Here is a 19,444-nt window from a genome sequence, read left to right as displayed (position 1 = left end):
GTGTCTGTGTTTGTTCCTCATCATCACTTAACAACTGGTTTTGTTTTTTTTACATCCCTGTAACTTAGCGGTTCAGCAAAACCCACCGATAGAATAAGTATCAGGCTTTTTAAAAAGTATTTAGTACTGGGGTCGATTCATTTGACTAAAATGTCAAAGCAGTGCCCCAGTATGGCCACAGTTGATTGACTGAAATAAATAGATAAAAGGAACATATTTTTACAAGAAGAAAAGGAAGAAAAAATACATTAAAAGTATAGAAAATCAAATTATGGAGGGAAAAAAACCCCAAACTGAAAGGAAACAACTGTTCAATATATTTAATAACACACAACTCAAAATCAATCTTGTAACATGAGCTGTGATTTGAAGGGGTTTTGGGTTACTATTTCTGGCAGACAGCAACAAGTACTATAAAAAAATTAATAAAAAAATTCAGGCATGGCTATGTGGTAAGAAGTTTGCTTCCCAACCACATGGTTCTGGGTTCAGTCCCACTGCATGGTACCTTGGTCAAGTGTCTTCCACTATAACCTCCAGATGACCAGAGCTTTGTGAGTAGATTTGGTAGACAGAACTTGAAAGAGTCCCTTTGTGTATATCATCATCATCTTCATCTTCATTTAACGTCCGTTGTCTATGCTGGCATGGGTTGGATGGTTTGACCAGGGCTGGTAAGCTGGAAGGCTGCACCAGACTCCAATCTGATTTGGCATGGTTTTCTATATAAATATGATATCACTTATACTCTGTGTAAGTCAGACATTTTTATATGCATTGATACGTACATTTTTTTGTATTAAATGTATTAAATATTTTTTGTATAACAACTTGGCTAACTTGCTTGTCCTTACATTTACTCCTCTACCTGCTTAAGTTCAAATCTATTGAGCACTACGAAGTGTATTCTATGCAGAGAATACCTGTCTCTAATCTATAAACTATAAATATATATCTATGCGTGTTTGTCCTTCCCATCACTTGACAACCTGTGTTGGTGTGTTTATATCCCTGTAACTCCACAGTTTGGCAAACACTTTCGTCACTATTGGTCACTACCAATAGAATAAACAGCAGGTTTTAAAACAAAAAAAAACCCCCACTGGGGGTCAATTTATTTGACTAAAAATTTTTTCAAGGTGTTGCCCCAGCATGGCTTCAGTCTAATGAGGGAAGCAAGTAAAAAAAAAATACATTGGAGTGGCTGTGTGGTAAGTAGCTTGCTTACCAACCACATGGTTCTGGGTTCAGCCCCACTGCATGGCACCTTGGGCAAATGTCTTCTACTATAGCCTCATGCCGACCAAATCCTTGTGAGTGGATTTGGTAGACAAAAACTGAAAGAAGCCCGCCGTATATATATATATATATATATATATATATATATATATATACATATATACACAGTATATATTATGTATATGTTTGTGTGTCTGTGTTACTCCCTACCACCATTGCTTGACAACTGATGCTGGTCCGTTTACATCCCCGTAACTTAGCAGTTCAGCAAAAGAGACTGATAGAATAAGTCCTTGGGGTGATTTATTAGACCAAAGATGGTGCTCCTGCATGGCTGAAGCAAATAAAAGAATAAAACGGAAAGATATATAATACAGTGTGTTGTGTGAATGTCATCCCTGAATTTTTCTCCTTCAATGAAATAAGTTGGCAGCATTTAACAACATATATTTCTTTTGTTGGTTTACCCCTTAGCATTCAAATTCTTTTCTACTCTAGACATAAGGCCCTAAATTTTTGGGGAATGTCCAGTTGATTAGATCGACCTCAATACACAACTGGTACTTAGTTTCTTGACCCCAAAAGATAAAAGGCAAAATTGACATTGGTGGAATTTGAACTCAGAACATAAAGACAGACGAAATACCGCTAAGCATTTCACCCAGCATACTAACATTTCTTATTTCTTTACTGCCCACAGAGGGGACAAACAAGGACAGACAAACGGATTAAGTTGATTATATCGACTCCAGTGCATAACTGGTACTCATTTAATCGACTCCGAAAGGATGAAAGGCAAAGTCGACCTCGGCGGAATTTGAACTCAGAACGTAGCGGCAGACGAAATACCACTAGGCATTTCACCTAGCATACTAACATTTCTGCCAGCTCGCTGCCTTTAGCATTCAAATTATTCTCTCAAATGCAATATTTATTCAAATTGTTATGTATTCATCATACATTATCTCATAGCTTTTAGATTTCGATGATATGATTGTTTATTTTTAGAATGACATTGTAGGGTATGTGTGAGAGGCCAGATATAGCTGAACATAAAACAGATAGAGTATTTGGGCTGGATGTGACCATTTTAAATGCTATAGGTTTAAACTTCATAAAACTGATACAATTTTAATTAGTATCTTATCCAAATTTTATTTTAATTTTCAGATATTTACATTTTATTTGGCTTTCTGTGGAATTGGTTTAAAGAATGCTCAACAATATGAGAAATCGCTGCTGGAAAACAGACGAAACCAGGTTTGTGCTGTCTTTTAGTTGATTTTTTTGTTTGTTTGTGTGGTGCTTTTAAAAAAAAAAAAAATTTTTTTCTGTAAATTTTGGCTAAATGCTTCATGAATAGTGAAAGTAGTGATTAAGAGCTGGTAGGTTCACATGCTAAACCAGACCATAAATAGATCCACTCAGTCATGTTACCTGGAAAACAACAACAATGATGATAATAATAATAATAATAATAATAATAATAATGGTAGTAATAATGCCAAACCAGTGAAGTTGAATACAAATACTTAGTATGATTCCTCTTTGGAGTAGTACCCAGCTGTTAAATACTTGTTATTCGACAGAGAGAGAGAGAGAGAGAGATAGAGAGAGGAAAGCAGAAAGGGAGAGAGAATGAGAGAAGACAGGTGAGAGGGGGAGAAAGAAATGCTATTCTACATGCTAACAAGGAATATTGGATGTAAGAAAAAGGAAAACGAAACAAAAGTTTATGATGGCAGCATATGCTTGCAATGTGTGTGTGTGTGTGTGTGTGTGTGTGTGTGTATGTGTACATATACTTGTGTGTGTGAGTGTATGTATATACGTATGTGTGTGTGTGTGTATGTATATACATATGTGTGTGTGTATATATATATATATATATATATAGATCACAAATTTTATTACTGACGAGAGATCACATCAAAAGGTAACTCTACTGAAGAGTTGGCTATTCCTGTGTTTCTTTTTTTGTTTTTTATGTTCAAGTAAATATCTTTTGCCTGATACTTAGAGGGGGGGTAAGATATTGATGTGTTTTGTATGCACAAAGCCAATTTTTTTTATTTGGAATGTATATATGCACTTATACATAATTTTATATATATATATATATATATATAAGACTATATATATGTAAGTGCATATATACATTCCAAATATATATATATATATATATATATATATATATATATATATATATATATATACTTGTGTGTGTATGTGTGTGTATATGTAGGTATAAGCTACATATATATAAATATATGTATGCATAAGCTATATTATATATGTATATATGTGTGTGTATGTGTGTATATATGTATGTATAAACTACATATATAAATATATGTATGCATAAGCTACATTATATATGTATATGTGTGTGTATATATATATATGTATAAGCTACATATATATAAATATATGTATATATATGCATAAACTACATTTTGTGTGTGTGTATATGTATGCATAAACTACATTCTATGTGTGTGTGTGTGTGTGTGTATGCAGTACATTTATATAAATCTGTATGTATGTATGTATGTATATGTAGTTACCTAAATCATGTCTGATGTTATTGACTTTAAAGAGATGAGCCAGTTTTGTATCATTGGATTTTCTCGGTTTTCAAGTGAGAATATTGCCATGTTATCCAATAGTTACAGCTATGCACCCAATGGTGGCGGTGATGACAAGGAGGATGATCTGCGTTGTCGTTTTTGCATATGCTGTTTCACCATGTTCATATTAGTTTGATTAGATTTATGGAGACGATATTCTATGACTGGATGCATTTCCTGTTGCCAACCTTTTCCTGTTTTCTAAGGAAGGTATTTATATTTCAGGAGTGTTTATACATCAGAAACAAGAAAACAGATATGCTACCGTCAACCGAATGGTGTCATTGCAAAGATGTGTTGAAATAGCTCATTCATACACACACACACACACACACACACACACATACATTCATACAGACTCTCATGCACAGATACAGACACGCAGACATATACACACACCCTTCTTTCATTTAATATCAGTTTTTCTATGGATGAATACATTCTGTTGATGTTATTTAATAACTGGATGCTCTTCCTGTCAGCAACCCTTACTCGTTTTTCAAGTTAGGAATAATTTTATCCTCATGTCTTTGAAAGCTAGAGGTAGAGAAGCATTTTATTGACAGGAAATGTCAACTAACATTATTCTGTGTACCTAAGTCACTTTCCATGTGAAGTGAGGAATTCATATTAACATGCATGCTTTCTCACTCACACACAAACACAGGCATATACTTTATATGAGGTCTGATCAATAAGTATGTGGACTGTAGCCATACTAATGAAGCTAAATCATGAAGGTGTGTAGCAAGTGATTATCACATTGACCATGACAGAGAAAGTTGTCATGGTGATACCTACTCAGAAGCTGACGCAAAGTTGCAGAAAGAGTATGGAGAGGAGTGTATGAGCTGCACACAAGTGTACAAGTGGTTCAGACATTTCCGGGATAGCTGACAGAATGTGGATATTGACGAGCATTCTGGGAAACATGCAACCAGCAGAGCTGAGAAAAACATTGCAACTGTGAGGGTAAATCGTTGAATTACTATCCATGAGTTATCAGAGGATGTGCAGATTAAGTTATGGGTCAGTTCAGTCCATTATCAATGAAGGTTTGGGTATGAGATGCGTGTCTGCCAAGTTTGTGCCAAAACTGCTTTCAGCTAACCAAAAGACATTCGGGTTTCAGTTGCACAAGATCTCTTTGATTGTGTCGAGAATGTTGAAAACTTTGTTGAGACCTCCGAGCAGGTATTGCAAAACTTTTGGGAAAATTTGATGCAGATTCTCTGCTCAACTTTCTCTGTCATGGTCAATGCAATGATCACATGCTACACACCTTCCTTCCAAGCACTGCTGCAAACAGTGGAAGTGAGCTAGAACGTTAAAACTTAGTGTGCATGCACAGCAGAGTTCAAGATCAATCTCTGCTAAGCGGCTTCAGTCTGCATGCTTTAGTTTCGTTACTACGGCAACAGTCTGGATATTCATTGATCAGACCATGTGTGTGTGTGTGTATATATATATATATATATATATATATATATATATATATATATATATATATATATATATATATATATGTTCTGTTGTGTCTGGGGAGAGCCATTCTCTTTTATTGCCTTATAATTTAGACATTCACTGGTAAAATTTTCACTTAATTCTTTTTTATTTTTCAAAATTTATCATTGCGTCTTGCAACCTTTTCAAGAGTTTTGCCTCTCAGTGTGTTAAATTATAATGTACCAAAAGTATATGACTCTCCCCAGACACAACAGAATATGCTTTAACACACAAACTCACATAAAGAATCTTGCAAACCAAATCCAAAAACGAAATATATATATATATATATTGGCACATGTGCCAGTGGAGCGCTAAGAGCACCGTCCGAGCGTGATCATTGCTAGAGCAGCTGTCTGGCTTCCATGCCAGTGGCACATAAATAGCACCATTTGAGTGTGATCGTTACCAGCATCGCCTTCCTGGCTCTTGTGCCGGTGGCACGTGAAAAAGCATTCGCGCGAAGTTGTTGCCAGTGCCGCTGGACTGGCTCCTGTGCAAGTGGCATGTAAAAAACACCATTTTGAGCATGGCTGTTGCCATTACCGCTGTGACTGGCCCTCGTCCCGGTGGCACGTAAAAGCACCCACTACAGTCTTGGAGTGGTTGGCATTAGGAAAGGCATCCAGTTGTAGAAACTCTGCCAAATAAGATTGGAGCCTGGTGCAGCCATCTGGTTCACAAGTCCTCAGTCAAATCGTCCAACCCATGCTAGCATGGAAGGCGGACGTTAAATGATGATGATGATTATGATGATGTATATATATTAGATAATAAAACAAATGGTTTATACCTGGTAACTTACTGGTAAAACATGGTCACTTTCACAGTGCTCATTATGTATATGGTAAATTAAACACAGAAAATGGAAGATATGAGAATTTTTATTAATCACGGTGGTTGCTTTGACACATCTGGCATCGATTCCTCATGGGTGGAATGCTTAGCAACTGGTTCAGGAACATCCGATGGTGCAGATGTGTCTCTTCGGGTGATAGATATCTCATTAAAATAACAGTCCCGCAATGTATCTTCTCATTATGCTGTGTGCGAGAGAGAAGACTGTGCTGGTTTGGTCAGGTGATGCATATGGATGTACACAGCTGCATACAGAAGTGCTGACCACTTAAAGTGGATGGAACTTGTAGAAGAGGCAGATGCAGGAAGGCCTAGGATGAAGTGTTGAACGCCGACCTCAGCCTTTTGAGAATCTTACAAAGGAGATGTCTAAGGACTGAGATATCTGGTGCAATGCTGTACTGAAGAAGACCCGTCAGCCACAGGAGAATTGATAGCAGTGCTGCTTGCACTGAAAAAGCACTTGTGCAGGTGCCACGTTAAAAGCAGTTGTTGGCATCGGGGGAGGGGATCCTGCTGTAGAAAACTTGCCAGAACAGACGTTGAAGCTTAGTACAGCCCCTGGCCCTACCAGCACTGGTCAGACCACACAACCCATGCCAGCATGGATCTTAAATGATGATGATATGTGCTTATACACACATACACGTGCTTATGCACGTGTGTGTGTGTGTGTGTGTGTGTGTGTGTGTGTGGCTCGTGTGCGGGCGACACATGGGGTCTTTCGAGCGGGATCGTTGCCAGTGCCCCTGGACTGGCTCTTGTGCGGGTGGCACAGAAAAGACACCATTTCGAGTGTGGCCGTTTTCGTGCGGGTGACACGTAAAAGCACCCACTACACTCTCTGAGTGGCTGGCGTTAGGAAGGGCATCCAGCTGTAGAAACTCTGCCAAATTAGATTGGAGCCTGGTGTTGCCATCCGGTTTCACCAGTCCTCAGTCAAATCGTCCAACCCATGCTAGCATGGAAGGCGGACGTTAAACGATGATGATGATGATGATGATGATGATATATATATATATAAAAACTCTTTACTTGTTTCAGTCATTTGACTGCGGCCATGCTGGAGCACCGCCTTTTGTCGAGCAAATCGACCCCAGGACTTATTCTTTGTAAGCCTAGTACTTATTCTATCAGTCTATTTTGCCGAACTGCTTGATTACGGGGACGTAAACACATCAGCATCAGTTGTCAAGTGATGGTGGGGGGACAAACACAGACGCACAAACATACACACACACACACACACACATACATACATATATATATATATATATATATATGATTGACCGTTGACTGAACACTATTCAATTTTTTTTCTCCGTGTTTTTCTCCTTGTCTCCGTATTCTTTCTGTTGAAGAGCGTAGCTCGAAACGTCAAAGACTTTCCGTATTCCCGAGCGTCATACTAATATATACTTTTGTTATTTACACCACCTGTCCTCGTCTGTTGTTATTTTTTGTATATTCTCCCATATATATATATATATATATATATATATGACGGGCTTCTTTTAATTTCTGTCTACCAAATCCAATCACAAGGCTTTGGTTGACCAGAGGCTATAGTAGAAGACACTTGCCCAACATGCCACGCAGTTGGACTGAACCCGGAACCATGTGGTTGGAAAGCAAGCTACTTACCACACAGCCACTCCTGCGCCTATATATATATTAAATTAATAATTATGTTTATATATATGTATATAATAATGTAAATTACCTATAAATTTTTATTGCATGCTGACTACCTGATAAAAATCATTAATGTGATTTTATCCTTATATTCTAGTATAACATCATCATCATCATTTAACGTCCGCCTTCCATGCTAACATGGGATATATATATATATATATATATATATATATATATATATATATATATATACATATATACATATATATATATATATACATATATATATATATACATATATATATATATATACATATATATACATATATATATATATATATATACATATATATACATATATATATATATATATACATATATACATATATATGTTGTTGTACTTGGGGATGGTCATATTGCCAGTTTAGCCAATAAAAACACACGCACTGTATATTTGGTGTTAATTTTTTTTTTTTTTCAGCTTTATATTACATTAATCTTAATCTTAATCTTATTTCGGCCAGAGTTCTTTCGTCACACTTCTGTGACCTCATCAGTGGTCCTTTGTTTCCTTCTTTCTTATGTGTGTCTCACCTTGCTAACTATCAGCCATTTTGTATTTTGTATTCCTATTGTATGTGTCTACGCATGCGTGTCCTTCAATGTGTCTGTGTCTTTTGTAAGTGCATGTGTGTATGGGGAGTGTCTGTATCACCTATATTCTCTGTTAATACGTGTTCATTTGTATTAGTTTTTATTTATTTATATGTTCATGTGTGTGTGTGTGTGTGTGTTTTTTTTTTTTTTTTTTTTAATGTGTTTAATTAAATTTTGTTAACGTATGTAGTATTTAATTCCATTTGTTTATCTATGTATTGTATTATACTTTGTTCCTATTATTGGTTTATGGGTAACATGTTGTCACATGCTGTGGTTTGTTAGTGGCGTATGTTAGTGTTCCATTCTAGTTTCCTATTCAGGCTAGGTTTCCCTTCTATTATGTGTGTAGCTTCAGTAATTTGTCTAAGTGCTGCATCACTGCTATGTGTAGATAAGATTTTAATTTCTATGTTGTTGATTGAGCCTCTATGTTCTTGCTCAGCGTGCTGGTACAGAACTGATGAGTTCTTCCCTTCCTTAAGTTCCCTCCAATGTTCGTTTGCCCGCTCCCCTATACTCCTTGCTGTTTCGCCTACATATGTCGTTGTCTTATTTCTGCATCGTCCCTCTGTACATCTTATACTATAGACCACATTTCTGGTTTTGCAGTTCGTTTGTGGGCTAAATCTACATACGATACAGTTCCTATCAGTGCAGGGGGTTCTACTGAAAGGGTATGTTCTACTGATAAGGGATTTGATAGGGTTGCCTGGCCTTTCAACAACCTTAATTCTTAGCTTAAGTTTGTCTAGGGCCCTTCTAAAGCGGTACGCCAGTTCGCCTCTAGGGGTGGTGTCGACGAACATGACGCTTTGGTACTTGTGGCTATTGTACCATGAGCTTGCCTTCCCTATTTTCTTCTTAGTTCTTTCTATGGTGTTCCATGATTTGCTCCTATAGAGTGGGCAAATCCCATTCCTATCGTTGCGTTTGATTGTTTCAAACTTCTTCATAGCTCCTTTGTAAACCCTGATCCTTTCTTTATGGCTGTAACCCGAGAACTGCATGCGGTGGACGAAATGTTGTATATGTCTCTTTAATTCTGTAGGGTCGCACATGCAGGAGACATTTCGCATTACTCTGACGAGGTCTGCCATCAATATGTTGAATTTGGCATTGTCCGCAATAGCCGAGTTCCGGTGGGTCAGGTACTTGGAGGCCATAGGTTTTGTATAGTGTGAATGGAGGATTCTGGTTTTATTGTTCTTAGTTTCTAGCCAGAGTTCAGTATCTAATACAGGTAATCTATGGTTAGGGTGTTTAGTAGGGTAGTCTATCGTAACTCTAATACTCTGGTGGATGGAGTTAGCTATTTGCTGGATGCTCTCCATAGTCTTAGTTTCTATTTCTATTTCAGGGGTACTCTCTTGTGGGGGTGTCTTTACCACTAAGTTGATATCATCGACATATCGAGAGTACACATTCACGAGTATGGAGTTCTGTGTCAGGCGTTCCTTAAGCCTTCTGTCCCACCATACCATGAAAAGATTGGCCACATCACCGGCGATACTAACCCCGATGGCTGCCCCCTCGTCCTGGGCGTATAATTTGTTGTTAAATTTAAAGGTGTGGCCTTTTAGGGTGACCTTTATACTAGCTCCTAGTGCATGTGCGATCATTTTCTTTACCTGGTGGATATTAGTGGGGGTCCGTATGGCTCTGGTCCATCCACTCCATCTCTCTATAGGGGTCTTCCTAGCCATAGAGGTAATTGTGGGTGGTCTACCTCTTAGACGTCTACTAGGGCAGAAATCTCTAAGGTCGTATCTATCTAGATATGCATCGTCATATGTCAATCTAAGTAGGAGGCCCAGTTCTTCTGTGTTGACTTTTTGGAACTCTACTTCGCTCTCGTTGATCATTTCCACGCACATATATATATATATATACATATATATATATATACATATATATATATATACATATATATATATATATATATATATATATATATATATATATATATATATATATATATATATATACATATATATTTATATATTTATATATATATATATATATATATATATATATATATATATATATATATATATATATATATACATATATATATATATATATATATACATATATATTTATATATATATATATATATATATATATATATATATATATATATATATATATATACATATATATTTATATATATATATATATATATATATATATATATATATATATATATATATATATATATATATATATATCCTCATCATCATCATCGTTTAATGTCCATTTTCCATCATGGGTTGGGCGGTTTGATTGGGAACTGGCAAGCCAGGAGGCCGCACCAAACTCCAATCTGATCTGGCAGTGTTTCTACAGCTGTGTGCCCTTCCCAATGCCAACCACACTGAAAGTGTAGTGGGTGCTTTTTATGTGCCACCGGCATGGGAGACAGTCAGGCGGCACTGGCATCGGCCATGTTCAGATGGTGCTTTTTACATGCTACTGGCACAGGAGCCAGTTGGGGCTGGGGTGCTGGCATCAACCACGTTCGGATGGTGCTTTTTGTGTGCCACCGGCATGGGGAGCTAACAAAACAAGTAAAAGATAAAATGCATACACATGCATGCATATATGCTCACATATATATTCATTGAAAAGACATTCACAGATTATTAATTAAAGTTCTTTCATATTTTAATTGCATGTATAGCTTCCATCCCTACTTTCACTCACCAAACATTTCGTCTGTCTTTATGCTCAGAGTTCTACTTCTGCCAAGGTCAACTTTGCCTTTCAAATTTTCAGGAGGTGGATAAAATAAGTGTCAGTGGAGCACTGGGGGGTTGATGTAATTGACTAGCCCTACTGCCCCAAATTTCTGGTCTTGTGCGTGCAAGTGGCACATAAAAAACACTTTTTGAGCGTGGCCATTGCCAGTACCATGCGAGTGGCCCTCGTGCCGGTAGCATGTAAAAGTACCCACTATACTCTCAGAATGGTTGGCATTAGGAAGGGCATCCAGCTGTAGAAACTTTGCCAGATCAGATCGGAACCTGGTGCAGCTATCTGGTTCGCCAGTCCTCAGTCAAATCGTCCAACCCATGCTAGCATGGAAAGCGGATGTTAAATGATGATGATGATGAGCTGGCAGAATAGTTAGCACACATTTTGTCTGACTTCATGTTCTCAGTTCAAATTCCACTGAGATTGACTTTACCTCTCATCCTTTTGGGGTTCATAAAATAAGTACCTTCAAGTTCTGGGGTCAATGTAATTGAATTCTCCTTCCTCTCAAAAACTGCTGGCCTTTTTTTTTTTAACCTTTATATGCTATTTATATGTGGAGGCACAGTGGCCCAGTGGTTAGGGCAGCGGACTCACGGTCAGAGGATCGTGGTTTCCATTCCCAGACCAGGCGTTGTGTGTGTTTATGGAGCAAAAACACCTAAAGCTCCACGAGGCTCCGGCAGGGGTTGGTGGCGACCCCTGTTGTACTCTTTTGCCCCAACTTTCTCTCACCTCTTTCTTCCTGTTTCTTGAGTAAAAAGCTGCGATGGACTAGCGTCCCATCCAGCTAGGGGGGAACACATACGCCATGGAAACCAGGTGTGCTGGCAGAATCATTAGCGTGCCTGGCAAAATGCTTAGTGGCATTCTGCCCATCTTTTTCTTCTGAGTTCAAATTCCACTGAGGTTGATTTTGCCTTTCATCCTTCCGGGGTCAATAAATTAAGTATCAATGAAACACTGGTGTTGATGTAACCAATGAGTCCCCTCTCCCCAAAATTTGAGGCCTTGTGCCTATAGGAGAAGGGATTATTATTATTATTATGGATTTTCAAAACTTTTTCCTATTGGTAACTCTTCAGTTTGCCAATCTTTACATGTCCTCTGAATACCATTTCTGTTTTTGCCCCTCTGGCAAATTATAAATCTCTCAGATGAACAACCAGCTTGTTAGAGAACTGAAATGTCATAGATTCACATATTATTGGTAAACAGACATTTTCCCTTAATTTTTGGAATCCCTAACATTTTTCTTTTTGGCAAATTACTATTTAATTCCTCTCTTGTAACTAGCTATGTGTTGATTTTGGATTCCTTAGAAAATCATTCTATGTTGATGCAACTGTTTCAAGTAGTTTTGCTAAACATTTAAACCTGATTTGAAGGCATTATCAGTTCTTGGAGTGTCTTCAAATTACATGAGTGTGTGTGTGTGTGTGTGTGTGTGTGGGGCATGATTTGAGTGATATTTCCAGATTTTTTATTGTTTTATTATTATTATTATTATTATTTTTATTGTGCTGTGTTGTTGCACTGCTCATTTGGTTGCATATGCATAGATACACACAAATGCACATATACACTGACACTCATATTTGCATATATCTAAACATGCGCACATGTTCTGAGTTCAAATTCTGCAGAGGTCGACTTTGCCTTTCATCCTTCGGGATTGATAAAATTAGTACCAGTTACACACTGGGGTTGATGTAATCGACTATCCCCCTTCCCCCAAAATTTTCAAGACCTTATGCCTAGAGTAGAAATAATAATAATAATAATAATAATAATAATAATAATAATTATTATTATTATTATTATTATTCAGGGGGCGAGCTGGCAGAATCGTTAGCACGCCAGGCAAAATGCTTTGTGGTATTTCGTCTGCCATGAGGTTCTGAATTACATGCTGGATAGAATGTTTGACAACAATTTGTCAAGAGGGTGACCTTGCCTTTTATTCTTTCAGGGGTCATTAAAATAAGAACCAGTTGAGCACTGGGGGGTCAATGTAACTTACCCCTTTAGCTGAATTTGCTAGCATTGTGCCAGAATTGGAAACCGTTATTCTTTCATTCTTTTATTCTTTTACTTGTTTCAGTCTTTGACTGCAACCATGTTGGAGCACTGCCGTTAGTCGAACAAATCGACCCCAGGACTTATCCTTTGTAAGCCTGGTACTTATTCTATCGGTTGTTTTGCCAAACTGCTAAGTTACAGGGACATAAACACACCAACATTGGTAGTCAAGCAATGGTGGGGGGACAAACACAGACACACAAATGCATACATACATATATACGACGGGCTTCTTTCAGTTTTGGGTTACCGAATGTACTCAGAAGGCTTTGGTTGACACAAGGCTATAGTAGAAAACACTTACCCAAGGTGCCATGCAGTGGGACTGAATCCAGAACCATGTGGTTGGGAAACAAGCTTCTTACCACACAGCCACTTCTGCATCATTATTTTTATTTCTTTATTACCCACAGGGGGCTAAACATAGGGGGGACAAACAAGGGCAGACAGGGATTAAGTCGATTATATCGATCCTAGTGCGTAACTGGTACTTACTTAATCAACCCCGAAAGGATGAAAGGCAAAGTCGACCTCGGCGGAATTTGAACTCAGAACGTAATGGCAGACTAAATACCGCTAAGCATTTCGCCCGGCGTGCTAATGATTCTGCCTATTATTATTTATTGTCTTTGCACAGCTTCTAATGCTGGAGATGTACTACGGTGTCAACCATTCACTACCAGTGAACTAAGGTAACACCTCCTTATTTTTTGAGCGCCATCCAGAGTATTCAAGCGGTTCCAAGCAGTGCTATTTTCTGCAAGTGCTTCGCCCTTATTGTAGCCCCTATTTGTTCCATGTACTCCTCAAGATTTTTACTTATTGTTCCCAGGGCTCTGACAATTATTGGTACTGCTATCACCTTTTTCAGCGACCATAACTGCTTAACCTCCCAAGCTAACCTATTATTATTATTATTATTATTATTAGCAGCAGCAGCAATAGCATCTGTCTTGGCATATTAAACCAAACTCCTAGCAATAATATTTGCTAATCTCGTGAAGGTGACTATAGGGTAAATAAATAAATAGAATTTTTTGTATATTTTTTTTTCTCTTTTATATGGAATGTGAAGAAAACCTTGCAAGTGAGAGGTATCTACCGTTTCATCTCAAGAATCCTGCCAGTGTGCAGAATTACATGTTTCAAGAAGTTAAAACCAGAGGAACTTCTAGACTACTCCTCTGCCTAATTGATATCAGTATTTGTTATTTTGTCAATGTGCCAATAATTATAGCCCAATTAATTAGTGAGAAACAAATTGGAAGTGAAAGTTAATTTAACTTGCTTTCTTCATTTTCTTTTTTTTTTCATTTGTTTCTATGGCAGTGAATTTGGCATCAACCAATCAGAGTAGAGACTTGAGAAATAAGAGTATCTCTTATAGCATCTTATCTGATGCCTTGTTGATTTCCAGTTTAAGGAACGCAGCAGATGAGAAAGTCCCCTTAAGTGTTCATTGTTTATTATTGTTATTGTTTAGCTCCAGGTCATCCCTGATTGAGCAGAATTATGATTAAATGTGTTCCAGCTGTGGTACATCCCACCTTTATAGACGAGGCTCTGTGATTAAGTTTGCTTCCCAACCATGTGGTCTTCAGTTCAGTCCCACTGTGTACCACCTTGGACAAGTGTCTTCTACTATAGCACTGTACCAACCAAAGCCACGTGAGTGGATTTGGTGGACAGAAACTTGAAGAAGACTGTTGTATATATCGCTTTCTGTCTATCTTTGTCTGTGTCTATCTATCTATCTATCTATCTATCTATCTATCTATCTATCTATCTATCTATCTATCTAATAATAATAATAATAATAATAATAATAAATGCCCTGATGCAGTACCAGGAAGTGGTTTGCATAGCTTCTGATCTTAACTGATTTGAAGTGTTATCATGTACATTGTTTTGTCTTGGTATAAAAGATGGGCTATAACAAATATTCTGCTTAATACCATAGATTTGCTTGTCAGTTATTTGACCTTAACCAGTTGAGCATGTCCCTTGGTGGCTGACGATACGTGCATCTCTGATCAGGAGTAAAAGTAGTCAGGGAGCACCATAGCCATGTGTTGAGAGGAATTCTTTGGGGTTTGGATAATTCACCCTTGGAAACATGAGTGTCTCATTTAATATCCTTAAACAACCCTTATTCAGAGACCTTTTGAGCAGGATGAGCTACTCAAGGACATGCACTGTTTATCTTGATATGAGATCACCATGTCGTGCACATGCGGCTGTGATGCATGTGCCTGGTGTACCCTTATCAGATGAGTAGTCATGATGGGTATACTGGGTATTGTATATTTTACCCCAGTGTCACTTTGATGGTATGCACTGCTTTCTCACTCAATAATAATAATAATAATACTTGCCGCCTTGTAGTAATAGTAGTAGTAGTAGTAATAATAATAATAATAATACTAGTAATAGTAATAATAATAATCATAATCCTTTCTAATGGAAGCACGAGGCCTCAAATTTGGGGGAAGGGATTAAGTTGATCACTTCAACCCCAGTGCATAACTGGTACTTATTTAATTGATCCCTTTCTGAAAGGATGAAAGGCAAAATTGACCTCGGCAGAATTTGAACTCAGACTGTAAAGGCAGACGAAATACTGCTAAATATTTTGCCTGGCATGCTAATGATTCTGCCGGCTCACTGTCTTGATATAATAATAATGATAATAATAACAACAACAATAATAATAATAATAATAATATTCTTTTCTACTCTAGGTGCAAGGCACGAAATTTTTGGGGAAGGGGCCAGTCGATTAGATTGACCCCAGTAGTAAACAACTGGTACTTAATTTATCAACCCCGAAAGGACGAAAGGCAAAGTTGACCTTGGTAAAATTTGATCTCAGAATGTAACAGCAGATGAAATACCACTAAGCATTTCGCCCAGCGTACTAATGATTCTGCCAGTTCGCAGCCTTGATATATTAATAATAATAATGATTGATATTTTATATTTATTTCAGGTTCTTCTTGACCTTGCACGGGTAATATTTGAGGATCAACACACTGTGGCCAATTTAATCCACAAAATCATGATGCATACTCTGGCTCTACTCAAATGTGAAGTCTGTCAAGTGATGCTTGTCCAAGACTGTTCTAAGGTAAGTGTCATCACTTTGAATATTAAAAGATACAAAGTTTGAACAAAAAGTAATGGGACTGTTGCTCCGATAACGGGGCTAAAGTATGTAGAGTGAAGCTGTTTGGCACAGTTTGACTTTGAACTCTGTTGCACTTACACAAATCATCATCATCAACATTGTTTAATGTCCGTTTTCCATGCTGGCATGGATTGGACGGTTTGACTGGGGTCAGGAAAGCCAGGAGGCTGCACCAGGTTCCAATCTGATCTGGCAATGTTTCTACAGCTGGATGCCCTTCCTAACGCCAACCACTCCAAGGGTGTAGTGGGTGCTTTTTACGTGCCACCGGCACGGGCCACAGAAGGCTGGCATTGACCACGTTCAGATGGTGCTTTTTACGTGCCACTGGCAAGGGCGCCAGTCAAGGGAGTACTGGCATCGACCATGTTTGGATGGTGCTTTTTACGTGCCACCGATTCAATATTCTTACTCACTTCTTTTGCTTATGTCGGTGCTTGGAAATAAAGTGTGTAGTGTGTGGTCATCTCAAAAAAAGAACGGTCATGTTTCAGCTGTGCAAGATCGCTTTGATTTTGTCAAAGAAGATAGAAAGCTTTTGATAAAGGCGGCGAGCTGCCAGAAACATAAACATGCCGGGCGAAATGCTTAGTGGTATTTCATCTGTCTTTATGTTCTGAGTTCAAATTCCTCCAAGGTTGACTTTGCCCTTCATCCTTTTGGGATCGATAAAGTACCAATTACACACTGGGGTCGATGTAATCGACTTAATCCCTTTGCCTGTCCTTGTTTGTCCCCTCTATGTTAAGCCCCTTGTGAGCAATAAAGAAATAAGAAACTGAAAGAAGCCCTTCATATATGTGTATGTATATGTGTGTGTGTTTGTCACTCCACCACTGCTTGACGACCAGTGTTGGTCCTTGTAGCGTAACAGTTTTGCAAAAGGGATCGATTGAATAAATAGCAGGCTTAAAAAAAAAAGTACTGGGGTTGATTCATTCAATTAAAAATTCTTCAAGGCTGTGCTCCAGCATGGCCACAATATGTGTTTGAGAAGGAGGCCCATCAAGCCAAGTGAAATCGTAGTCATGGCAAGTACTAGTGTGATGCAACTAGCACCTGTGCCAGTGCCAGTCAAAAGCACCCATTATACTCCCAGAGTGGTTGGTGTTAGGAAGGGCATCTAGCTGTAGAAATCATGCCAAATCAGATTGGAGCCTGGTGCAGCCCTTGTCAAATTGTCCAACCCTTGTCACCATGGGCAACGGACATTAAATGATAATGATGATGACTTGTATTTTGTCGAAATACAACAGCAAAGCATCATTTAACAATTCTTATTTAAGTCTGCCGAAACATATTAATTAAGTATGAATATGTGATTGTTTTGATTCTCACTACTCTCTGTGCCCATGATAATTTATTATTGGTCTGGCAGACATCAGCAAATAATTGGTTTGCTGATTTCTTTAAACAAGAACCTCCACTCTTGTTTAAAATTGTTGATCTGGATGTAACTATGACTGTAGAGACACAACCAAGTTGAAACACCAGTGTCTGAAAGTCTCCTTATGTTGGTGGCTTGATAGTGTTGTCAGCAGGCATTATCTGAAAGGAGGTGTTTTCTGATGATCAAATACAACAATTAACATTTTCATGTTCTGGAATTTATTAAAAACGGATGTGTATACCATCATTTTGATCCTCACTTTTCTTTCTGCACATAATAATTTATTATCCATTTAGCAGTTATCAGCAAATAATTTGCTTACTGATTTTTATAAAAAAAAGAACCATCACTCTTGTGTAGATCATTGATCTGGGTGTAGCTTTGACTGAAGTGATACCATCAGGCTGAAACATGAGTGCCTCATTCTTTACATCAATAACCAAGTGTATTATGATCACACATTGTCTGAAAGAAGGTGTTCCTGAATGATGAAATACAGCAGTGATTAACATATTCATCTTCACTCAGATACAATCTTTCTTAAAAAAACAAATCTTCAGTTTCTTAATCTTCAGTATATCTAACATTTATAGGTAAATCATTGGTTATCTTTAATTATCTTCCCAGCAAGATTTATAAATATCAGCTATTGTAATTCATTTTTTTACTCTAAGCTGTTTTCACTCAGATGCTAGTTAGTCACAGATGATAATAACCAAATGTTATTTAGACCCAGTTGCTGCTAACTAAACTTGCTAAGCCTTTTTGCTGTGTTATGTTTTTATTTTTTCTTGTCCGTGACATTTTATGAAATTACAAATACCTCCAGTTCATTTTCAATGTGAAAAGGTTAATGGGTTCAAATAACAGTAATGATAAATTTCATGATTATATGCAAACTGAGATTGCCATGCGGTTGTTTATTTAATGAACAGTTAATATCTTCATAAAGGTCAACAGGTCAACAAGAAAGAAAACATGATATGCAAATTTTTTACTCAATGTCCATAATAAATACACGTTCACTTGGAAATATTCTGATAATAGATTATCAATTTATGTAAATGAATCATAACTTCCGGAATCTTTATGATTATCATCATCTCTATTCAACATCTGTTTTTCCATGCTTGCATGGGTCACACAATTTGTTGAAGCAGATTTTCTTCAGCTGAATGCCTTTCTTGTCACCAACTCTTACCTGCTTCCAAGAAAGGTAATATTTTCCATGGAAGTCTGGAAATGACTGTCATCAGTTGTATGATGGTAATTCTCATCTACAGCCATCACAGGATGTCAAAATAAACACACACACATGCACACACACACACACACACACACACACACACACACACGCACGCACATGTATACACATATCATCAGCATCTTCTACATCATCATTTAATGTCCACTTTTCCATGTCTGCATGCGTTAAACGGAATTTATTGAGGCAGATTTTCTATAGCTGGTTGCTCATCCTGTCACCCACCCTCACCTGTT

General features: G+C 37.6%; 1 protein-coding gene across 5 annotated transcripts in view; it reads left to right on the top strand.

The window, feature by feature from the left end:
* LOC106879863 (dual 3',5'-cyclic-AMP and -GMP phosphodiesterase 11) overlaps positions 1–19,444 on the top strand; it is a 237,633-nt gene that overhangs the window by 90,033 nt on the left and 128,156 nt on the right. For all 5 annotated transcript variants that reach the window (XM_089349480.1, XM_089349481.1, XM_014929581.3 and 2 more), the window contains 2 exons: positions 2,410–2,499; positions 16,357–16,494. In XM_089349480.1, coding sequence (XP_089205606.1) covers positions 2,410–2,499; positions 16,357–16,494 — 228 coding nt within the window. The remainder of the gene's footprint in view (positions 1–2,409; positions 2,500–16,356; positions 16,495–19,444) is intronic.

The sequence above is a fragment of the Octopus bimaculoides genome, chromosome 3, assembly GCF_046866305.1.
Source record: "Octopus bimaculoides isolate indiv1 chromosome 3, ASM4686630v1, whole genome shotgun sequence".
In the NCBI taxonomy this organism is placed as follows: domain Eukaryota; kingdom Metazoa; phylum Mollusca; class Cephalopoda; order Octopoda; family Octopodidae; genus Octopus; species Octopus bimaculoides.
This window is presented reverse-complemented; position numbering and strand designations above follow the sequence as displayed.